The sequence below is a fragment of the Oculina patagonica genome, chromosome 8, assembly GCF_052425735.1.
Source record: "Oculina patagonica isolate OP01 chromosome 8, crgOcupat, whole genome shotgun sequence".
In the NCBI taxonomy this organism is placed as follows: Eukaryota; Metazoa; Cnidaria; class Anthozoa; order Scleractinia; family Oculinidae; genus Oculina; species Oculina patagonica.
In genome coordinates this window covers 11,513,149-11,535,086 of record NC_135765.1, presented here as the reverse complement: position 1 = coordinate 11,535,086, position 21,938 = coordinate 11,513,149, and the positions used below count along the sequence as shown (strand labels likewise).

Sequence of the window (21,938 nt, the reverse complement as noted above, 5' to 3'; positions counted from 1 at the left end):
AAGACTAACGCTAGAAACCTCAAAATTCATTTCGGCGATTTCTTTACCTTTATCGACGTTCGATTGGTTCAATTGGTTCGAAAATTGAACTCACAGCAAAATTGATGTTCGACTTTGTTCAATTACCGAACCCAATCGAACGACTGGTGGTTCGATTGGGTTCAATTGTTTTTTAGTTCGTTCGATTTTAATCGATTGACCAAATTTTATTGTGAATGCGATTATGTTCGATTACCGAACCCAATCGAATGATTGCTGTTCGATTAGATATGCCGGGAACAGTTGCGAAATCAATAAATTTGTTGATATGCGTATGTCAGGGCCGCGCGTTAGAGGACCCCCAACCCCCTTATTTAATTCCGTCAAATTCCAAAAATAATTTTGGTTGGGGGGGTGGAAAAAAAAAAAAAAAAAAAAAAACAAACCCCAAAAAAAAACTCGGCGACAGAAAAAAAAAATGGTTTGATTAAATATCCAAAAAAAAATATTGCTCACTACAAAAACTTCTAAGAAGCCACAGAAGTTGTAGTTTCGGGAGCGGGGAAAAAAGAATTAAAAAAAAAAAAATAAGAAAAAAAAAAAAGAAAAAAAAAAGTTTTTATTCTACGAGGGCAAGCTTGCAGTGCGCATGTGCAAAGGTCCGCAAATTATGACCGGAAATCGCGTTACAAACTATTACAAGTCATGAATGGTTTTAGAAAAGCACAGTCGAGCTCATTACTTCTGCCATTTGAAGTAGTAAAAAATGAACGAAGTTGCTGTCAGAAGAAATTTTGACAAACATGACTCAAACCCAACATTGACTATCATGCACTCATTCATTGCTGAAAAAAATAATTACCTCTTTAAGCTCAATACCTTGTTGGTCTTGTTGACTTTGCACTGTCATTTCAGACTCAAGAAGACTGACATCAACAACTGAATGAAAAATGTTAAGCCACAAGTTGTTTCTGTAGTGACAGGCTTCTAAAATTGTGAAAAAATTCATAGTTGGGGAAATTTTAAACATATGTATGTATTTTTAAGTGATGTTTAGGCCTGTGTTTATTTAATGCAATCGGATCAAAAAATAACTATTGTTTTTTATTTCTCATGTGTTTTGAGCCCAAAGTTTTTCTCCTACTCGATAAACGCTTTCAAATCGTCGAAAGTAACAGAGCAAAGCAAAGATAAACAAAATTTACATATTTGAACTCCATTTTATAAAATATTCACAGCCTTTTAGGTCATTCTTAAGAAGATTCAAAACATTAGAAGCCTTTGCCTCCCACCCACCGCACCCAAATAACAATTACGAAATCAGGCCCTTTGTCCGAACACACCACCGGGATCATGTTTCATTGTTTGGCTGGGTTTCAGTTTCATTCACCATCTTCGTGTGACAGTGAAGGTACGGTGCACTTGGTCGAGATTCAGCGGAATAAGGAGGAAATGCAGCCCCGGCATATGGATTGAGGGGTGGATACGCTGCACTACTGTCTGGGGCTGGATTATTCATCTGTGCAGCGTACGAAGGCAGGGAAACATTTGGCTGCGCTACCGTTGGATAAGGAGAATCCAGGAGTCCTCCCTCTGGATTTTGAGGCGGGTTCGGCGTGCTTATGTAATGGGCCAGATCGCCTTGTTCGAAATATGGATTAACAGGTGGATATGGTGTGCTGCCATTTTGGAAGGCCGAGTTGCCTGTTTCTGGATTGTTCATCACAGACATTGGGTAACCTGGGCAGGTGTTGTCTGAACCACTGAAGTTCACGACAGAGGATGCACTGCCAGCAAGGACTGCAATCGCATCCATCACGTCCACCTCCATAGGCGATGTTGTACTCTTGAATATCTTTTTCTTAAAGGTGTAGTAGTTCTTAGCTGTGTTGGCTCTGAACAGCCAGCGGTAAGGCCAAGTCATCTGTAACAAGGTGGCGATCCAGAAGAACAGAGGCCGAATCCAAAACGGCTTCACCCTCAAGTCAACATACGCAGAGATCCGCTTCTTCAGCCCAGGAATTTCTTTACTTGCCGCGAAAGCAGTGAAGACATCTCGGTGGCGATTTCTCTCCACCATTTCTGCCACTTGTCTCTCGTAGTCATCCGCTGTTTCTTGATCTCCGAAGAGAATACTCGAGTCGATCTTCACCCGAGTTAGAGCAACGGTACTCAGGGCTGGCATCTCCCTCTTGGAAACATCAACCCATGAACCGAAGGAGAACTCGTCCTGGTCCACAAATGTCACTACCGTCTCGGTATAAGTCTCAGTGCGGGACTGCCGGTTTCCGTTAGAGTCCGTGTAGTGCACAACTCGAGTGCGTGTTTCATAATGGTAGCATTCTACGACCATGTTGATCCTTGGCGGGACTTCTTGCATCCTTTGTATGTATCCCAAAGCCGTTTCGTTTTCCATAATGTTCTTGAGGTACTCCAGCTCGTGAGAAAAACAGCTCTCTATGAGGACGATCACAGTAGAGAGACCGAGCATTACAATAGCAATGATTCTCAAGATTTTGAAGGCTGAACCGCGCATAGTGCAGTGGGACACTTCACAACTAACAAAGTAGATGAGCCACAGGTAAAAGAAGAAATACATGAACATGGATATAAGCCTACATAAACTTGCATTTCTACAGAAACCTCGTTTACGGCTCAGTTCTTTCGCCTCGCTTTCCCTTTGGTAATCTTGAACAGCTTGTCTGTACTCTTGCACGCCTTGGTCGAGTTCCTCTTGATTTCCTGCTGCAGCAACTCTTTGAAGCCCTCTCCCCAGTTCCTCGCCAACTTGTTCCATTCTCCTCAAGATGTCCTGCACAAAGCGCAGCACCACAGCACGCAAGGCAGAAGGACTTGCGCGAGGACACAGCCACAGTGATCACCACTGGGACCAGAATAGGATTATTATATTCTCGAGTCTTGATTACGCTTGCTTGCTTGATCGAATGGTACACTGCAGCTAGATGCGATGGCTGATAATTTATATCGGAACAGTTGAAACGCGCTGTAACGTGTAACACAAAGGGCCTTTTCATATTCAAATATGAACTCATCACAAATTCGTGCCGGTTACCGAGCCAGCCTCGAAAAAGGAAGCTCCAAGGGCCGGACCATTTAATTTTTGAGTGAGGGAGGGAGGGTTGGGCAAACATGAAAAAAAAAATCTAGGACAAGAAAAAACCGAGCAGATTGAAGTAAGACACTGGAAAAAATTCAAGCAGGCCCCAAGGTAGAGATTGACTGTGCAAAACAAAATCTTTTATAGTTTGTAAAAAATATTCTTAAAAACATTTATGCTAAAATATATTCTTACTCTGAAGACATAGCCAACCTAACCTCACCCCATCCCCACCCCTTCCCTAACAGAAATTAAATGGTCCGACCAAAATAGATAACTGTGACCTTGGATGAAACGCTCGGGTTGTAAGTCACGCTTCCGGCACAGAAATTGTGCAATTTATCATACGGTGTACGATGAGTATCATGCGTTAAAATCTTGAAAAGTTACATGAAATCTTGAAAAACTCGAAAAAATCTTGAAAACAAAGTGAAAAATCTTGAAAAACGCGAAAAAATCTTGAAAAACGCGAAAAAATCTTGAAAACGCGAAAAAAATCTTGAAAAACACGAAAAATCTTGAAAAACGGTAAAAAATCTTGAAAAACGCGAAAAAATCTTGAAAAACGCGAAAAAATCTTGAAAACGCGAAAAAATCTTGAAAACGCGAAAAAAATCTTGAAAAACACGAAAAATCTTGAAAAACGGTAAAAAATCTTGAAAAACGCGAAAAAATCTTGAAAAACGCGAAAAAATCTTGAAAACGCGAAAAAAATCTTGAAAACGCGAAAAAAATCTTGAAAAACACGAAAAATCTTGAAAAACGCGAAAAAATCTTGAAAAACGCGAAAAAATCTTGAAAACGCGAAAAAATCTTGAAAACGCGAAAAAAATCTTGAAAACGCGAAAAAAATCTTGAAAAACACGAAAAATCTTGAAAAACAGTAAAAAATCTTGAAAAACGCGAAAAAAATCTTGAAAACGCGAAAAAGCTTGAAGATTAATAAAGGTCAAATGAGATATTGATCTCACGTGAGACGACGTGCTTGCATGTTGAATACATGTTGAATACATGTCTCCCTTTGAGCTGTTTCGGTAAAAGTATTGGTTGAGATTTGCGTTTTGGAACTCAACTAACTGCCTCCATTTTTTTATTCGTTTTGTCTCGTTACTTGCATCCAACAAATAAATTCTATTACAGTTTGATTACTGCATTTGAAGTCTCCAGGATGCGGTAACGATGATCTCTTCTGGCAATTTTTTTATTCTTAAGCTAGACTCGAGTTTCGGTTCTTCAGTGGGACTCATCAGTTGCTCCTAAAGTCTCGTCCAATTATTTGAAATCATTCGATTTGCCGTTTTTGTACAAATCTCAACACCCAAGCTAAGGGGAGCTTGAAAACTGAAATAACTCACAATGCTTTGAGACTGCATTACCCTTGAAAGGACTCGGATCTTAGATCTTCGCATCCGTTGAAAAGACATAATCCTGCGAGCTGACCGCACGCTTATGATAAACAAAATCATTGTTCGAGATAGCCTGCAGAACAGGCGGTTTTTATATTTTTCATTCGCGCTTCGCGCTCGCCCTCGCGTGACCCGCTAAATAAAAACCTAGCACTTCGCGCCTCGACCCGCAAAATAAACCTCCTGTTCTGCAGGCTATGTTCAAGAGGTCTACTGATCCGATACACGTTCCAGACAGTGAGACAACAATATTCTTTTAAAGGACTGATAAACGACTTTTAACTAAACATGCCACAGAACAAGCAAACAAAATGGCATTAATATTTTTACTGAAACAGCTCTAGAGATCTAGAGAACGTAAAATCCATAATTAAACAGACTGAAGGTTAACTTTAAGCGGCCAACGGGAGTCGCGTTTGGCCTAACAGACCACGTCGTGTCACGTGAGATCAAGATCTCAGTTGACCTTTTCATGATAATTTTCAAGCTTTCAGCGTTTATATCAAGATTTTCGCGTGATTTTCAATGATTTTCAAGATTGTTTGGCGTTTTTCAAGATTTTTTCGCGTTTTCAAGATTTTTCGTGTTTTTCAAGATTTTTCGCGTTTTTCAAGATTTTTTTCGCGTTTTCAAGATTTTTTCGCGTTTTTCAAGATTTTTTCGCGTTTTCAAGATTTTTCGTGTTTTTCAAGATTTTTCGCGTTTTTCAAGATTTTTTTCGCGTTTTCAAGATTTTTTCGCGTTTTTCAAGATTTTTTCGCGTTTTCAAGATTTTTTCGCGTTTTCAAGATTTTTCGTGTTTTTCAAGATTTTTCGCGTTTTTCAAGATTTTTTTCGCGTTTTCAAGATTTTTTCGCGTTTTTCAAGATTCTTTACTTTTTTTCAAGATTTTTTCGTGTTTTTCAAGATTTCATGTCACTTTTCAAGATTTTATGTATTTTTTCAAGATTTCATGTAACTTTTCAAGATTTTATGTATTTTTTCAAGATTTTAACGCATGATACTCATCGTACACCGTATTATCACGCATGATCGGGTGATATCGAATAAAATTATTGTACAAAACGGTAAAATCGAGAAAGGCAATATCGAGTTGTTGGGTAGCCTGCGAATACAGCCGCCTCTCATTCCCGTCCCGCAACGAAGAGCGAAAAAAACCTTAAGATTTTGTTGAAGATTATGGAAATTATTTGTAGTTTCTTTCCTGCGATAACCACAACGGCAACGAAAAACGTGCAAAACAGTGTGGCGTGACACGAAATATCTTACCCAGCCTGAGTGAAGCTAAGGTGGATTTCCACTGACGCGTAATTTCGTACGTGCGTCAACGTGCGTAAAAAATTTAGAGACAATGTATGAACGACTTGCGTACACGTTTAGGCAAGTCGTTCGTATATTGTATATTTTTCACGCATGTAAGGCCATCCCCTTTTTTTCTCTGTTTAGCGTCGTCCGACCGACCCAGATTTTCGCGTTTTCAAAAAAAAAAAAATTTATACAGAAGGTATAGAAGGCAATGACACATTATTTTAAATAATGTTTCATCCTTTTTACACTGTTCTTGTTTGAGTTTAACCACGACGTCGATTTTTCCTTCCTCCATTGCCGCCATGTTGACTTTGTAACCATGTCTTCTTGTTTCCAGGCTCCACGGACATTATGCTGAGGTACCGGGCCTCCTAGTTCCAGACTCCTTATCAACTTTTTTTTTTGAATTTTTTTTTTTTTAATTCCGACCGACCGACCCAAAATCAGAAAACACATACGACGATAAACGAAAAAAAAAAAGGGGATGGCCTAATCGCATGTAAAAAAATTACGCGTCAGTGTAAATCCAGCCTTAGGAAACGCGTGACTCACTGTTTTAGTGTTCGCATGTTTGGCTGTTTTCTTGATGGCCAATTTTAGGTTGAAATCTGTCAATTAAGTAATCAATTTCGACCTTTGGAGAATATATGAAGCATATCATATCTATTATTATTTTGTGACGTCGTTCGTCATCCAACTAGATCAAACTGAAACGCTTCTGTATTTTCTTCCTGTCCTTTTTGCATGTCGAAGATCACTCACATCTTTCGAATTAGCATTGCTAATTTGCTTCCTTTCTTTTACCTTATTGTTACTTATTTTCGCGGGACTTAATTTTCGCGATTTTCGCGATTTTCAAAAAATTGCGAAATTAAAGAACCGCGAAAATTAATTCTAAACGATTTCTATTGTATTTTTTATGCTAATTACGTATTTTTGGCCAAATCGCGAAAATTAAGTCTCGCGAAATATTCCTTTTCCATTTTCGCGAAATTAAGTACCCGCGAAAATAAGTAAAAATAAGGTACATTGTTCGCTTTCTTCACGCGCATTTAAATATACAGTCGAAGCTCTCTTAACGGACACTCTCGTAAGCGGACAGCTCTACTTACGGCCACCTTGTTAGAAACCCCGTTTTTACTCCCATACAAACTCTGTATTTTTTACATTCTCGTAAGCGGACATTCCCGTAAGCGGCCGCGGACACTTTCCGAGATTACGACCTAGACTTTTTCTTTGTTTTTAAGCTCCCGTAAGCGGACACCGCAAAGAAAATCATATAAAAAACCTCTGTATCTTGTATTAATCAACCAACTTCACATCGCCGTTCGTCACAATGATTTTACTGTAATTACAGTACCATATTTCAGTGTTTGTTTTGTCGTCATCCACGTCCGGTTACATTTCGAAACACCACTAACATGCATATCACCATTATGTTAGCTGGGCAAGCTCCCGTAAGCGGCCATCTATCCCCTACTCCTCTAGTGGCCGCTTACAAGAACCATTCTCGTAAGCGGCCAGCTCCAGTTGCGGACACTTTTTTCGCGTCCCGAGGGTGTCCGCTTACGAGAGCTTCGACTGTAGCAAGCCCCCTAGCTTCTGGTGGGCGGCACAACCATGATTTTCCCGCCAAATGATCACGTGACGTGCCAATCCCGGATAGCTCTGTACAGCCCCCGAAATGATCCCGACCCCGAAATGATCCCCAACCCCGAACTGATCCCCAAATTGACCCTGAAATGATCCCGACCCCGAAATGATCCCCAGATTTTTAACGCTAACCCCGAAATGATCCCCAAGTAATTTGTGGAATGGCGATTTAAGCATAGGAATGTGGATTGCTCAATAATAAAGGAAACTGAAGCCATATAGCAATTAAAGTACAACGGAAAATAGGAAAATACTTTAATAAGTGCTATTATAATTGAGTGCAATATGTGACCATAAAACAGGACCGACTTTAAATTCTTTTGTATATTTAAAAATTGGTTATTCTCAATAAGGAACCAAGAAAAGCAAGAAGCGGTTTTGTTTTCAAATTTTTGTTTATTGGATTGTTTTGTTCATAGACATACTTTCAGTCGTGAGAATCATTACCCAGTACTCTCGATCGCAGCAATAGCCGATTCCCTCTATAGCGCGCGCCTGCAGGGAATCACGGTAGTTGTATTCATCAAACCTTGCGCGAGACTCATGAATACAACTACCGTGATTCCCTGCAGGCGCGCGCTATAGAGGGAATCGGCTATTGAAACTTATTTAGAGAAAATTTGCTAGTCAAAGTGGGACAATGAAAGGCAACATTAAGTGCCCTTGAATTATTAATTTTCGTTTTATAATTTGATTTTTTCTCTGTTGATATGTCGCATTCACGTGATACTTGTTTTTGTGTTCTCGACGTAGCCACAGCGTCAAGCTTTATAAAGCCCGTTTACACAGACGATTTTTGTCGCGCAACTCAATGCAATTTTTGCAGCACGGAAGTTGCATGTTCGAAACTCCTGCGATATCACGGCGATAAAAACACCGTTAGTTAAATTTACACGCTTGCAAACTCGCGGCGATTTCATGGCGATTTTTTCGCCGCAATATCGCAGGAGTTTCGGACCTGTTTCGAAACTTGATGCAACTTTGGCGCGCCAAAAATTGCACTGAGTTACACAACAAAAATCGCCCGTGTAAACAAGCCTTAAGAGAGAATTGCCTGCGAATAATCATCCCAGGTGATACAGCTAACACCGACCACAACCTCAACCGAATGGCACTTCTAAGCCATGAGGCAGAGGAACATTACCACAGCCTTAAATTAAGAAAAGCGAATCCGTGCGTTGTTGAGTGCATGAAGAACAAGTACGGTAAAGGAACAGTCTCCAAGGAAATTTGTCCGAAGCGTAGTAAGAAGTTTAAGTGCCTTTTTGTGAGAATTTATGACGATGAAAGTGGTGTGATACAGTATAATGCTGATGACTGTTATACTTACGCAGATTGTGCTCTAAAGATGAAGACTGGTACTCATACTTTTTATGGCGCATTCATTCTATATGGCATTTCTACATTTAAATACATTACCAAATACGGTATATTTTGTTAAAAAAAGTTTCCAATTCGTTGGATCAGGCTATGCTCTTCGATGTTCTTGTAATAAATTTCATTATCTTAGAAAACGGTAAGCCGTTTATATTTTTAGCGATTGTTTACCCTATGGATGTTAGGAAGACATTTCCCTTAATTTACGTTTGATTAAGTAAAATTAGATTACTTGTAATGGTACCAACAAAATTTTGCAATCTTAGAAAAGCCGTTGAAAATGTTTAACTTGATATCTTTATCTATTCTTTGCTCTCTGCTCTAGTTGAAGTTATACATACCCATTGAAGATTACATTCCAGTCTGGTATTGCAGTCTATCTTTTATAAGGATACTTATTACTTCTCCTATTTTGTTAGTTTTGCTTTACCTTTTATCTTCAGTTTCCTTTATTATTGAGCAGTCCATACTTCTACGTTAAAACGCCATTCCACAAATTACTTAGGGATCATTTCGGGGTCAGCGTAAAAATATTTGGGGATCATTTCGTTGTCGGGATCATTTCAGGGTCAAGTTGGGGATCAGTTCGGGGTTGGGGATCATTTCGGGGTCGGGATCATTTCGGGGGCTGTACAGCTCTCACGTGGAGTTGTTTTCGTCTTCAGCAATGGCGACTGCTTCTTCTGCGGGAGTTGAACTTTCATCGTCAAATAATTCCTGTGCTACCAAGCCAAACCAATTGTACAAGTTAAAGGTAACCCTCACTGATTACTACCACAAGGTACGGGGTGGACGCTATCGAAGAATCGCCGTTCCGGCGAATTTTTCGCTGCTGGAGCTGCATGTTGTGATTCAGCTGGTGTTCGGCTGGGAGAACTACCATCTTCACCATTTCTTTTCCATGCCCAAGAACGGGAAACCTAGAAGCCGCGGGCATTTTCCAGTCGAGTACAAAATACCAGAAGACTACGACGACCCATTCTTAGCGCGGGAGACGAAAGATGAGCGCGTTTACAGGTTGTGTGACATTTTCAGCGAGGAAAACCCATTTCTGGAATACGAGTACGACTTCGGCGCTTGCTGGCAGCATGTTATCAAGTACGAGGGAGGCATTGAAGAGAACGCAGATTGTGAGTATCCAATGTGCGTGGACGGGAAAGGAGCAAATCGGATGGAAGACCATCAGGATGAAGACGAAGAGGGAGATCTTCTGCCAGAATATCAAGGAAAGCAGTTTAGCCGACTGGAAGCACAGCGCGCTCTGCAAAAGGTCTTCGCGGGAAGGTGGCCGCTGAAGGTTGATAAGACAACAGTTCCAAAGTGTTATCTGTGCTCCTTTTTCAACTCGGCGTTCGGGACTTGCCGTGGCCAGACCTGTACGGGAAAGTGTTGCAAGGTTTGCCTCAAGGCGGAATTTCTTCGTGGAACCGGTCCCGAGTCAAACGAAGAAGCAGAAAGCTCTGATGATGGTTTGTAGAGGCACAGGCAGACCACCCTATGTGTTCGTAGTTAATTATTGTTGTTGACATGAGACGAACAAAAGGAATTTTGAAATCGATAAGGGCTACTGAAATAAAGCTTTAGAAATAAAATATCTAAACTACATTTCGCTCTAAATTTCTCAATAAAGTTTAATGAAATGTTTATCGACTCATGTGTCGTATTTTTTCGCCTGCGCGGGCCGTTTTAAGCGCTTTTTTAACTGATTTAGCCGGCCGAAGGCCGGTAAGAGAAGAAAGAGGAGACAAGGCTTGCAAGTCGGCGGCCGCCAGAAGCGACCTCCTCCACTTCAAACCGGAATTAACGCCAAACTAATGAAAAACTCACCTACCTGACGACGGCTGTCGATCGGTGAGTTGTTGCTCTATCTCTTCGCCGAATTTTAGCTTCATCCCTCCAACATTTTCCGAGAAAATCCATGCTGAAATCATGCAAACGGCTTTCTGACTATGATCGGTGCTCGACATAGCGACCAGGGAAATTCCAAACAGGCCGGCCGTTTCAAATTAACCAATCAGCGCTTGGCTTCCACAGCGGAAGTGTCAAAACTCCTGTGCGGGGCAGGGTTGGGGTTTTGAACCGCGGCCGGCTGCCGCGGGAAGCCAAGCGCTGATTGGTTAATTTGAAACGGCCGGCCTGTTTGGAATTTCCCTGGTCGCTATGTCGAGCACCGATCATAGTCAGAAAGCCGTTTGCATGATTTCAGCATGGATTTTCTCGGAAAATGTTGGAGGGATGAAGCTAAAATTCGGCGAAGAGATAGAGCAACAACTCACCGATCGACAGCCGTCGTCAGATAGGTGAGTTTTTCATTAGTTTGGCGTTAATTCCGGTTTGAAGTGGAGGAGGTCGCTTCTGGCGGCCGCCGACTTGCAAGCCTTGTCTCCTCTTTCTTCTCTTACCGGCCTTCGGCCGGCTAAATCAGTTAAAAAAGCGCTTAAAACGGCCCGCGCAGGCGAAAAAATACGACACATGAGTCGATAAACATTTCATTAAACTTTATTGAGATATTTAGAGCGAAATGTAGTTTAGATATTTTATTTCTAAAGCTTTATTTCAGTAGCCCTTATCGATTTCAAAATTTCTTTTGTTCGTCTCATGTCAACAACAATAATTAACTACGAACACATAGGGTGGTCTGCCTGTGGTAGAGGGAATCTATAGTGGAAGCTAGCGGACGGTCGGATCACCTTGTGAACTGAACAATACATTACAGGTAGTTTGTACTTTACAAAGTTGTTGTTGAACTTCAGTCGTCAGTTGTGTTGGAGACAACGAACTTATGGAACGACTTTTTTCAAAAATATATTCGTTCATGTTTTCAGATATTTAAAACATTATTTAATGATTCTTTGGAAATATATATCCATGGTTGTTTGAATTAAATGATGTGTCACTAGTTAACCCCCAGGGGTAAACACCTGATCTAACTTTGAGGGGGGGGGGGGGGGAAGTGATCCACAATAAATTCTACGTGGTTGTTTGAATTAAATAATGTATCGCTAGTTAACCCCCAGGGGTAAACACCTGATCTAACTTTGAGGGGGGGAGGGGGGAAGTGATCCACAATAAATTCTCTGTGGTTGTTTGAATAGGCTTTATGCATGATGACGTCATTAGCTCAAAATTCACCACCAAGCCTCATTTACGCGAATTATTCTCGACCCTCTGCCACCTTCAAGCAGTTTTCACGTGGGTATTCTTTTCATCTTTGCTGCTTTGGGAAATATTTGTTCATGATAAAATTTACATGTTTACACTTCGAAAGCGAGGCTTGGTGGTGAAACTAGCCAGTCTGACGTAAACATGCATAAGGGCTTTTAAATGATGGGTTACTAGTTAACCCCCACTGGGTAAAACCCTGATCTAACCTGGAAGGGGGTGGGGAGGGGGGTGGTAGGGGGTAATCTACATGTGTGCAGAACGTGATGACTTCCAGAGGTGGATCGGAGTGGTCTAGGCAACAGGATTTGTCCCATAGGGGAAAAGTCCCCCATTTCAAATTGGTTATTGCTGTCAAGTACCTTACTGGGAGGAAGTCTGTGACTATCCTACTGGGAGGAAGTCTGTGACTTGTCATATTCCAGAGTGCATTGTGTGTCACGTCAAAGATACACCAATGTTTTAAAAGTCTTTGCTTTGTTACTCTAATCCCCTAGGGGGCCACTTGGAAAAAAATTGACGGGAAGGCTCTGCCCCAAGGTTTAAACCCTCACACTTTCACATGCCATTTTCAACAGAAAAGATACCCTTCTCCCTTCTGTACACCTACGACAGAAAAATTGTACCCCTTTCACATACACACACAAGGGATACTGCATCTCTTTACTTAATTTTTTTACATGAACATGAACCGACCGTTCAGTGGGTCCTTTAAAAGGTCTTTTTAAATACTAAATGAGTGTTTTCCCTACTCTTTTGTATACTTTAACTGACATCCCTACCTTTTTATAATTATACATAACCTCATTCTCAAGGCTAAAAAGGTACCACCTTTGGGCAGAACCTTCTTGTGTAGTCCTCTGTAAGGACACCCCCCCCCCCCCCCCCGAAATTCTATCCCAGAATAAGTCATCTGAATCCAAATTTAGACATATTGATTTTTGTCATACATGTGTGTGGAGTCTTCTGAAATCCACGCTGCGCTAAGGGTCTTTGGCATAACCTACTGGTACATAAAATGCAGCCTGGGTAACATTGATGCAGATTTGTTTGATTTGAGAAGACAGGTTCTGTCTACCCCCAAGCTGTGATAGTCCTCTGTTCATTAGATAGGTTCTTATGATAAAAATCGGTAAAGGAAAAAAGTAAATACATCACTGTAATCCTGGAACCAACTCGCTAGACTGTGTGAACACTACAAGGGATGTTCTCCCCGAGGGCTTTTCCCCTCTTGCCCATTTATTGAGTCAAGTCCTCTGTGTACCTAAAAAAATACTAACAAAATCACTTTGATATCCTCATAATTACCACTCACAAGATTACTATTCTCATTATTTTTAGTTCCCCTTATTTCTAGGGTGAAAGTTTTAGATCATATCTTCCAGTTTCCCCCCTTACATTACCCAGGGATCTTTATCCTGAACAAATATACATACTATCTTGTTCTGTTTTGTATCCCTGTGTAAAAGCATCTGGAATTTTAATACAAAACATTATATACTGTTGGCAGCACTAGTAAAAGAGATCTGCCAGAGACACCACATGTATCTCTGTTATCCTGCATCAGAAGCAAACACCTCGCACAAACTCCTTGTTGCTGAAATGCTCTTACTTCTTGTGCTGTGACAATATGTCTTGAAATGCTTCTGCCTGCATTCATTGGTACTAGTTTTTTCAGTTGGAATCTTGAAGATCTCTTTTGCAAAGAGAGGGGGGAAGAGAATGAATGCGTAACGAGAGGCGAGGGGTTATCCCCTCGGATTAACTGCATATACATACATGTATGTACCAGGGGTGGGGGGATACATACTAGTTATGCACTTTTTAGTGGAATACTATGGAATATCCCACGAGTCACTGAGAAAATACAAGTGACAATTGAGATATTCCATAGTATACCACAAGAAAGTGTTGTGTAACTATTTTATAACATGCCATAGAAAATATGCTTACTTGATTTCATCGACAATAAGATCGCAGAACACGATGAGAAGGTTGAGTTGAATACCGTCAAATATACACGTACAACGGCTTTCCTGAATTCTGATATTTGGCTGTATTTTCTATGGCATGGTATAAAAAGTTTTATACAGGGAATTAACCTTTGTCATGTGTTCCACCCATATAATTATATACCAAATTGAAGAAACTTTGCTCCTGTAAAAAGCATAAACTATGAACAATAAGACCAAATGGGATTCTGGGTATAGACAATTAACCTTGAATAGCCCTCATGCATGTTTACGTCAGACTGGCTTGTTTCACCACCAAGCCTCGCTTTCGAAGTGAATACTTGTACATTTTTTCATGCATGAATTCCCAAAGCAGCAAAAATAAAAAGAGGGTTGAAAATAATTTCGTAAACGAGGCTTGGTGGTGAATTTTGAGCATATGACGTTATCATGCATAAGGCCTATTGGTAAGCTTAGTAAATATTCCATTTATTTAAAATTAAGATATTTTTTTCCTTTGAGAGCTTTTTGAGACCTGTCTTATTATGTTTATTTAATTCTGCCACAGACAACGATTACTTTTTTCCAATTTCCAAGTAGACATTTGGGTGGCATCCGTTATGGTTTATACTTTCATGGGTCAACGTTTCTTTAATCAGGTGTATACTGTTTTTGACAGAAAGGTTATGCTTTCAAATACATTGACACAAAAAATGTTACTCCCTTTCACACACTTACAGTAGAAATACTGCATCGGCATTGATTATCAAGATATTTAAAAATTTCATGTCATCTTAAATACCTACCAGTCTATATAAATATAAGTCATGGTTTTTCCAACCCGTCATTTTTATACTTCTAATAAATTCCATACTATTTCCAGCATAGAAAAGGTACCCCTTTTGGGTGGAGACATCCTGTGTAGTCTATTATAGGGAGGAACTCTCCAAGCTGGGGGGTTAAATTCCACCACAGTCTTATGGAAACCAATCCGTTTTGTTATGTCTAGCTGTGTATTGTTTATTCATTGCACAATATTGAGAGTATGCTATAATTTATGTAAATTTAATTTAATTTGTAGCTGGAGTATTGCGTTGTTTAGTATTACATTTGTATATAGAAGAATAATACACAGTTGTACAGAGATATGAAATTTATCTTCGAGTGTTCATTCAAATCAATATCTCATGAGTGAGCTCAGCAAACGAGTGAGATATTGATTTGAACAGGAGAAGAGAAATTTCATATTTCCAAGCAACCATGTATTATTTTGTTTATTTTACAAACCTACTAATTTTTGACAATTTCCGAAGATTTCCGAAAATGCTGTACAAAGGTCATGCAAAATTAATGTTTCTGAACACTTTCCAAACTTTTCCGAAGATTGCCAAAGGTTGCCAAGGAAGATCCGAAGATGTTTCGACTTAATATAAATAAACTTCGGGTCATTCGATCAGCATTGAAACATGGTAAACTTGTCAGTAAATGAGACAAAATAGATATCTTCACATGTGAAAGAGATCATATCAGTTTTACAGTGTAATTAGATATAATTTTTCTCAGTGATAGAAATCCTGGTAATTCACTCTTGTTTATATAATATTTTGCTAATGCCCAAAGTAAGAACAGGTCCTCATACTAGTTGTGCTGAAAAAAATGCTGTGTTTTTTCATTGGTGCGAATCTTTTGATGAAGGAAGATCATGTCCCATTCTCTAAAGACTACAAATAAAAGTATTCATAACACAAATATGCACTATGTGAGTGATTAAGCGTCCAGCTAAATTATTTCCTGTGCAACCATGACTATAGCTCTGCATGTACATGATTGTACAAGATATTTAAAATGACTTAAATGTTTTCCTTGGATAGCTTGTGGCTGTAAGTGGAGCAAAGTCATTTGACACTAATTATTACTACCAGACTACTTGACTGGCTGAAGATGAAGTCATAAGTGGACAGGTTAGGGCAATTTAGTCAGTGCCTGCATATAGTCAGCAGAGAGTGCTAGGGCATGCTAGGAGTGCTGGATGTTGTGAAGGAAGTCTTCTCTCATGCTTGTGAAATACTGTATGACTAACCTGGGGGGGGGGGGAACTCCTATATTAAAGGGGTGGGGATGCTCGTCAGAAACTTTGAAAAGAACCCCCTAAAAGAGACCAATCTGGGTGTGGCTTAACTTAGCTTTTCTTGACCCCAAAAAAACTAAGAATAGAATTTATATTTGTATATTTCTACATGTGTAGCCCCAAGTGAGACTATTATGGCTAAAAGTATTGGTGTTTTGCCTAGAACACCCTAAGCAAGACAAAAAAAAAAACGAAATTTCCACCCCTAAGCGAGACGACGGGCATCCCTGCCCCTTTCATATATGAGTCCCCCCGATGACTAATTGCTTCATGAAAATGGCAGTTTAGAGTTATAAATGAGTTGGCTTTAAAAAACCCATTGGGAAGAGCTCAAATTAGAGTTCAGGATTTTTCACAGGTTACCCAGACTCGTAACAATTAGCTTGCTCAATGGCAAAATTGTATGCATTTGTATGGAACTTTTTCACTATTATAGCCTGCAAATTACAAAAATGAATCAAAATGGCCATAATTTAAGTTTACATACTGACATCATATGTTGACCATTATTGTTTCTTGATGGTCCTAAAACTATATTTCAACCAATACTTTTATTTTCAAAACAAGTAGGCAAATTAATTCAATGTGGAAATGTGCATCAGTTACTTGAATCAATTTTGTGTTCACTGTTCAGGTATTACTTTGACAGTAATATTCTTTACAGATCCATTTGGCCTGGGTGCCCTGTTTTGATGTAACACAGCCATCCCATGTTGAAAACAGTGTAAAATAACTGAAAGTTACAAGCTAATGGCTGAGTTTATATTTCTAATCAATCTCCGGGCCCATAATAAATTCTTCAGAACATCAGTGGATCCATATGTTTCCTTTGCTACTTCCACTGTTCAGGACATCCCAGGTCTAAATTTTTGCTAGGGGTGTGCGGCTCGCCTAAAACCTATATCTTATTTCAGACTAAAATATGTGATTTTCGGACTGACCTCAAAATTAGACGAACCTGGAATGGCTTCCATTGGGGAAATAATGTCGAAAATTGAGCATGAGAAGGGCTTCAATTTCCCCGATGTTGATGCTTAATGCAGTGCCAAAGGGTTTGGGTTTTGACCTTTTTTGATGTGAAATAAGGTATGGTCTGGTATAGACCATAAAGACTACTTTCGCTCTTCGTTTACTTCACAAGATCTCCTACCCACAGAACCGCACTTTTTAACATGTCGTTTGTTGACGGCCTTTAAGCCGCATTTTCAGCCGTAAATTAAATTTAAGTCATTAAAATATTACAGGAGAAACAATATACTGAGAAGCGGAAAAAGATGTCAAGCAGACAGGAAGTGAATAGGCAGTCCTTTGCCGGAAGTTGTGAGTTGGACATGCTAAATTACAAGAAAGACAGGAAGGACGTTTGGCAACAAAGGATGCTATTTTCTATTGACCGATAACAAATTACACATCATTTCCAAAGTTTCAAATAAAACTTAAGGTTTACTGGATAATGTCTTTGACAAATTACGCTTTTCCCTCTTTTACCGTCTTAAAAAATTTAATCCGACCGTGTGTGACAACCCTAGCGTGACAAATCTTTCAGCGCTGTCACAGCAGGTTTCAGATGTCGCAACATTGTTCCAGGAATCAAAGGAATTACATCTAGTTGCCGTAAACCATTCACACAAGCAAGCGTAAGCATGGCGCAAAATCTCCTCCTCTGGTTTATGCTTAACACATTACTCACAGTTACAAGTTCTCGGACATTATGCCCGAGGATTTTCTTTCAAAACATTAACGAGGACACCGTGCCCTACAAAATCATCGAAGGCGTCTACACCAAGCAGAAGGACGATTACAACAATTTTCCGGTGTACCGCCGAGAGAACGACAACTTGCTCTTCTATCACACCGTCAGCAAAGGCAGCAACTATTTGGTTTTTGGACTCAATCTAAACGACTACTTTGGCGTGGCTGCGATTCTCTATAGAGATCCTTCATTTTGGCTGAGTTCTGGGGTCATGGACAGGAATGATGTATTTGGTGGAATCGTTAACAAGTGGCAGTACTACAACAGACGCGAACAGACAAACTACTATGTGTCAACCACTTACTCTTCTCCTATGATAAAAGCCGTATGCGTCGATGAAGATTTTCGAGAATGTAACTCGGACAGAGTCTACTTGAACGAGAGTTTCGACGATGGAAAGGGCAACACTTTGAACAATCGCACAACCGACTATTTTTATCGCACAGAAGGTTTGTTTCGCAATCTTCGTCCGGTCTATAAACACAACACCCAGACATGGTATCTACAGTATGTGGACAGCTACTGGATAGTGACTGGCAAGTATAAACCGAGTAATTATGACGATAACGTTTACATGAGAGTTAAGGATTTTGCACTGAGACCTGAATATATCAGCAAAACTTGGTCGGTGCATTACCAGGGATGGCGTGACCAGCCCAATCTGAAGGTCATGTGTAGGGGCGTGACTTCAATGTCGAACACTTGCCCATCAAATCCGTGTGACAGCAAAGCCACTTGCGTTTATACTTCCGGTAACGAAACGCTCTGTCTCTGCCCTTCTGGCTATACGGGATTGAAATGTTCTGTCAATAAACAGTGCCCTAAACCAAACCCCAAAGCTAGTACAGAACTCAATTTTGCTTACCCTGGAAAGCGACCCGGGGATCTTGGCATGGCGTTTTGCTTTGGATCGTATCCTTCTATGAGGTATTATGTGTGTGTGGATGGCAGTTTCAGTTCGAACTGGAGCGGACAAGGGTCGGCCTGCACAAGAGAAGACCCGACTACGGCTCCTTGGTATCCTCCAACTCGACGAACAACATGGTATCCTCGAACTCGGGCTACGCCCTGGTATCCTGGAAATCAAGGCACACCCCAGGCTAACTCCGTCAACTTTGATGACAACCCTATTATAGTCCCAGTGGTAATCACTGTGGCTGTCCTCGTGCAAATCCTTCTGCCGTTCGTGCTGTGGTGCTGCGCTTTGTGCAGGACATCCTGCAAAGAAGTCGAGGAGCAGGAAGATGACCAGAGGAGGATGGACCAAGTTGGCGAAGAACTTGGGAGGCGTCTTCAAAGAGTTGCTGTTGCAGGAAGTCAAGAGGAACTCGACCAAGGCGTGCAAGAGTACAGGCAAGCTGTTCAAGATTACCAAAGGGAAAGTGAGGCGAAAGAACTGAGCCGCAAACGAGGTTTCGTCAGAAATGCAAGTTTATGTAGGCTTATATCCATGGATTTGTATTTCTCCTTCTACCTGTGGCTTATTTACTTCGTTGGTTGTGGAGTGTCTCACTGCACCATGTACGGTTCAGTCTTTGAGGTGTTGAGAATCTTCGCTATTGTAATGCTTTTTGTCTGCCCTGTGATCGTCTTTATAGAGAGCTGCTTCTCTCACGAGTTGGACTACCTCAAAAATATAATGGAAGACGAAACGGCTTGGGGGTACATACAAAGGATGCAAGAGGTCCCGCCGAGGATCAACATGGTTGTAGAATGCTACCATTATGAAACACGCACACGCGTTGTTTACTACACAGACGCTAACGGAAACCAGCAGTCCCGCACTGAGACTTATACCGAGAAAGTAGTGACATTTGTGGACCAGGACGAGTTCTCTTTTGGTTCATGGGTTGATGTTTCCAAGAGAGAGATGCCAGCCCTGAGTACCGTCGCTCTAACTCGGGTGAAAATCGATCCAAGTATCCTATTCGGTGATCAAGAAACAGCGGATGACTACGAGAGACAAGTGGCAGAAATGTTGGAGAGAAATCGCCACCGAGATGTCTTCACTGATTACTCGTCCAGTAAAGAAATTCCTGGGCTGAAGAAACGGATCTCTGCGTTTGTGGACTTGAGTGTGAAGCCGTTTTGGATTCGACCGCTGTTCTTCTGGATCGCTACCTTGTTGCAGATGACTTGGCCTTACCGCTGGCTGTTCAGAGCCAAGACAGCTAAGAGCTACTACGCCTTGAAGAAAAAGATGTACAAGAGTACAACACCGCCTATGGAGGTGGACGTGATGAATCCGATTGCAGTCCTGGCTGGAAATGCATCGTCAGTCCCCATTGGTCCAGACAACACCTGCCCAGGTTACCCAATGTCTGTGATAAACAATCCAGGAACAGGCAACCTGGCTTTCCAAAGTGGCAGCACACCATATCCACCCGTTAATCCATATCTCGGACAAAGCGATCCGGCCCATGGCATTAGCACCCCATACCCGCCATACAATCCAGAGGGCGAATCCTCACTTCTTCCTTATCCAGCGCCAGCACAGCCAAATGGTCCTCCGCCCTTGTACCCTGCAGGGATAAACAATCCAGCTCCAGACAGCAGTACACCGTATCCACCGCTTAATCCATATACCGGACCTGCCTCTCCTCCTTATCCCGCCGGACCCCAGCCAAGTGCACCTCCACCTTCATACGAGGACGCTGTAGGCAACCCACCGCAGCCAAACAATGTAACATGATCCCGGTGGTGTGATGGACAACATGGGTGACCTCTCAGCCGTCACGCAATGTAAAAGTTCTTAATTATGGCTATTAGGACTGAGTATATTTTATAAATGAAGTTCAAATGCATGAACATTGTTATCTTTGTTTTGCTGTGTTACTTTCGATGAGTTAGAGCGTGCAAGAGCGTTCGTTTGAGTGAATTCAGTGTTTGCGATTTGATTTAAGAAAAGTTTGGACTCCAAACACAAGGAAAAATAATAAGTAATTTGACCTGCAGATTATATTAAGTACACACAGGTTTGAGCTTTCCCTCTAGGAAACGTATGTTCAAAATATCCATAATTATGAAACTTCAAAATTTATAAGTCTGTGACCACAAACAAGAGGAAGGTAAATCTTTCATTCAGTTGTTGAATGTAGTCTCAAGGTTAAAATAACGGTGCAAAGTCAACAAGGTATTTAGCTTGATGAGGTAATCACCTTTTTTCAGTGATGAATGCATGATAGTCAATTTTGTGTGTTGAGACATGGTTGTCAAAATTTCTTCTGGCAGTAGTAACTTAGTTCCTTTTTGCTGCTTCTGATGGCATCAATGAACTCGACGGTAGGGTCCTCTAGAACATGACCTGTGGTTACTATAGACAGTACTGTGTCGTGAACAGTATCTCAGTGGGGATCATGGACATTGAATCAAACCAGTTATTAATATGCTGTTGACCGAGACTTGAATGTTTGTAATTAAAAGTTTATAGTTGATAAGAAGTAAGATGTTTGTCATTGTATTTAATCTGTTCAAAACCAGTCGAGGAAATAAGTGTCGCTTTTGGCAAATCTTCATTTAAGCACTCGAAGAGTTCCCAAATTATTTTATTCAATCAAAAACTAGCGCAAGCGCTCACGAGTACTCCGAAAGCAATCGCACATACAAATTCGTCATGTTGCTTAGCAACTTCTGGTACGGAAACCGCGGGCTCAGTCACTTTCGGAGCAGTGATGTCGCCGTCAACTGGCACTTATTTCCCCGACTAAAAACACTGATATGTAGTCTAGTCCCTGTATGTTCTCCTCCTCGCTCGGGCGAGCGCGAGGCTGCGTAATTAAGGGCTTGTGCTATTCCGTGACGTCACAAATTTCGCGCCAAATTGGTATGCGGGAAGGGAACGCCTGGGTACTAGGGTGACGCAAATAAACAAAGCGATTGGTTTCTTAAGGCTGGTTCTCATATGATCGCCCCGATCGTCTCTGTCGCTTCTGTCGTTTGCAAAGTCTGAGGTGATTGGAGCAAGCAAACTTTTTGAAGCGACAGAGACGATCGGGACGATCATATGAGAACCAGGCTTAAAGCGACTGTTTTGCTGTGTCGGCGGCCATGTTAAACACTTGGTTGATTATCAACATGATGTTGATAAAGCGTAAAACCACCA

General features: G+C 41.0%; 3 protein-coding genes across 4 annotated transcripts in view; 2 read left to right on the top strand and 1 right to left on the bottom strand.

Moving 5' to 3' along the window:
- Window positions 1-602: 602 nt before the first annotated feature.
- On the bottom strand, window positions 603-3,136 carry LOC144663811 (transmembrane protein 151B-like). Its single transcript, XM_078524872.1, has one exon. The coding sequence runs from the start codon at window positions 2,774-2,776 to the stop codon at window positions 1,331-1,333; it is 1,446 nt and encodes a 481-aa protein (XP_078380998.1). The 5' UTR covers window positions 2,777-3,136; the 3' UTR covers window positions 603-1,330.
- Window positions 3,137-9,485: 6,349 nt separating this feature from the next.
- LOC144662622 (uncharacterized) overlaps window positions 9,486-21,938 on the top strand; it is a 13,192-nt gene continuing 739 nt past the window's right edge. The window contains exons 1-2 of one of the 2 annotated variants that reach the window (XM_078523477.1): window positions 9,486-10,320; window positions 11,495-11,804. In XM_078523477.1, coding sequence (XP_078379603.1) covers window positions 9,509-10,318 — 810 coding nt within the window. In that variant the 5' untranslated portion in view covers window positions 9,486-9,508 and the 3' untranslated portion in view covers window positions 10,319-10,320; window positions 11,495-11,804. Of the gene's footprint in view, window positions 10,341-11,494; window positions 11,805-21,938 lie in introns of those variants that run through there. The other variant, XM_078523478.1, reaches the window with a different exon arrangement.
- LOC144663243 (uncharacterized) lies at window positions 16,208-21,276 on the top strand. Its single transcript, XM_078524154.1, has one exon. The coding sequence runs from the start codon at window positions 17,727-17,729 to the stop codon at window positions 20,526-20,528; it is 2,802 nt and encodes a 933-aa protein (XP_078380280.1). The 5' UTR covers window positions 16,208-17,726; the 3' UTR covers window positions 20,529-21,276.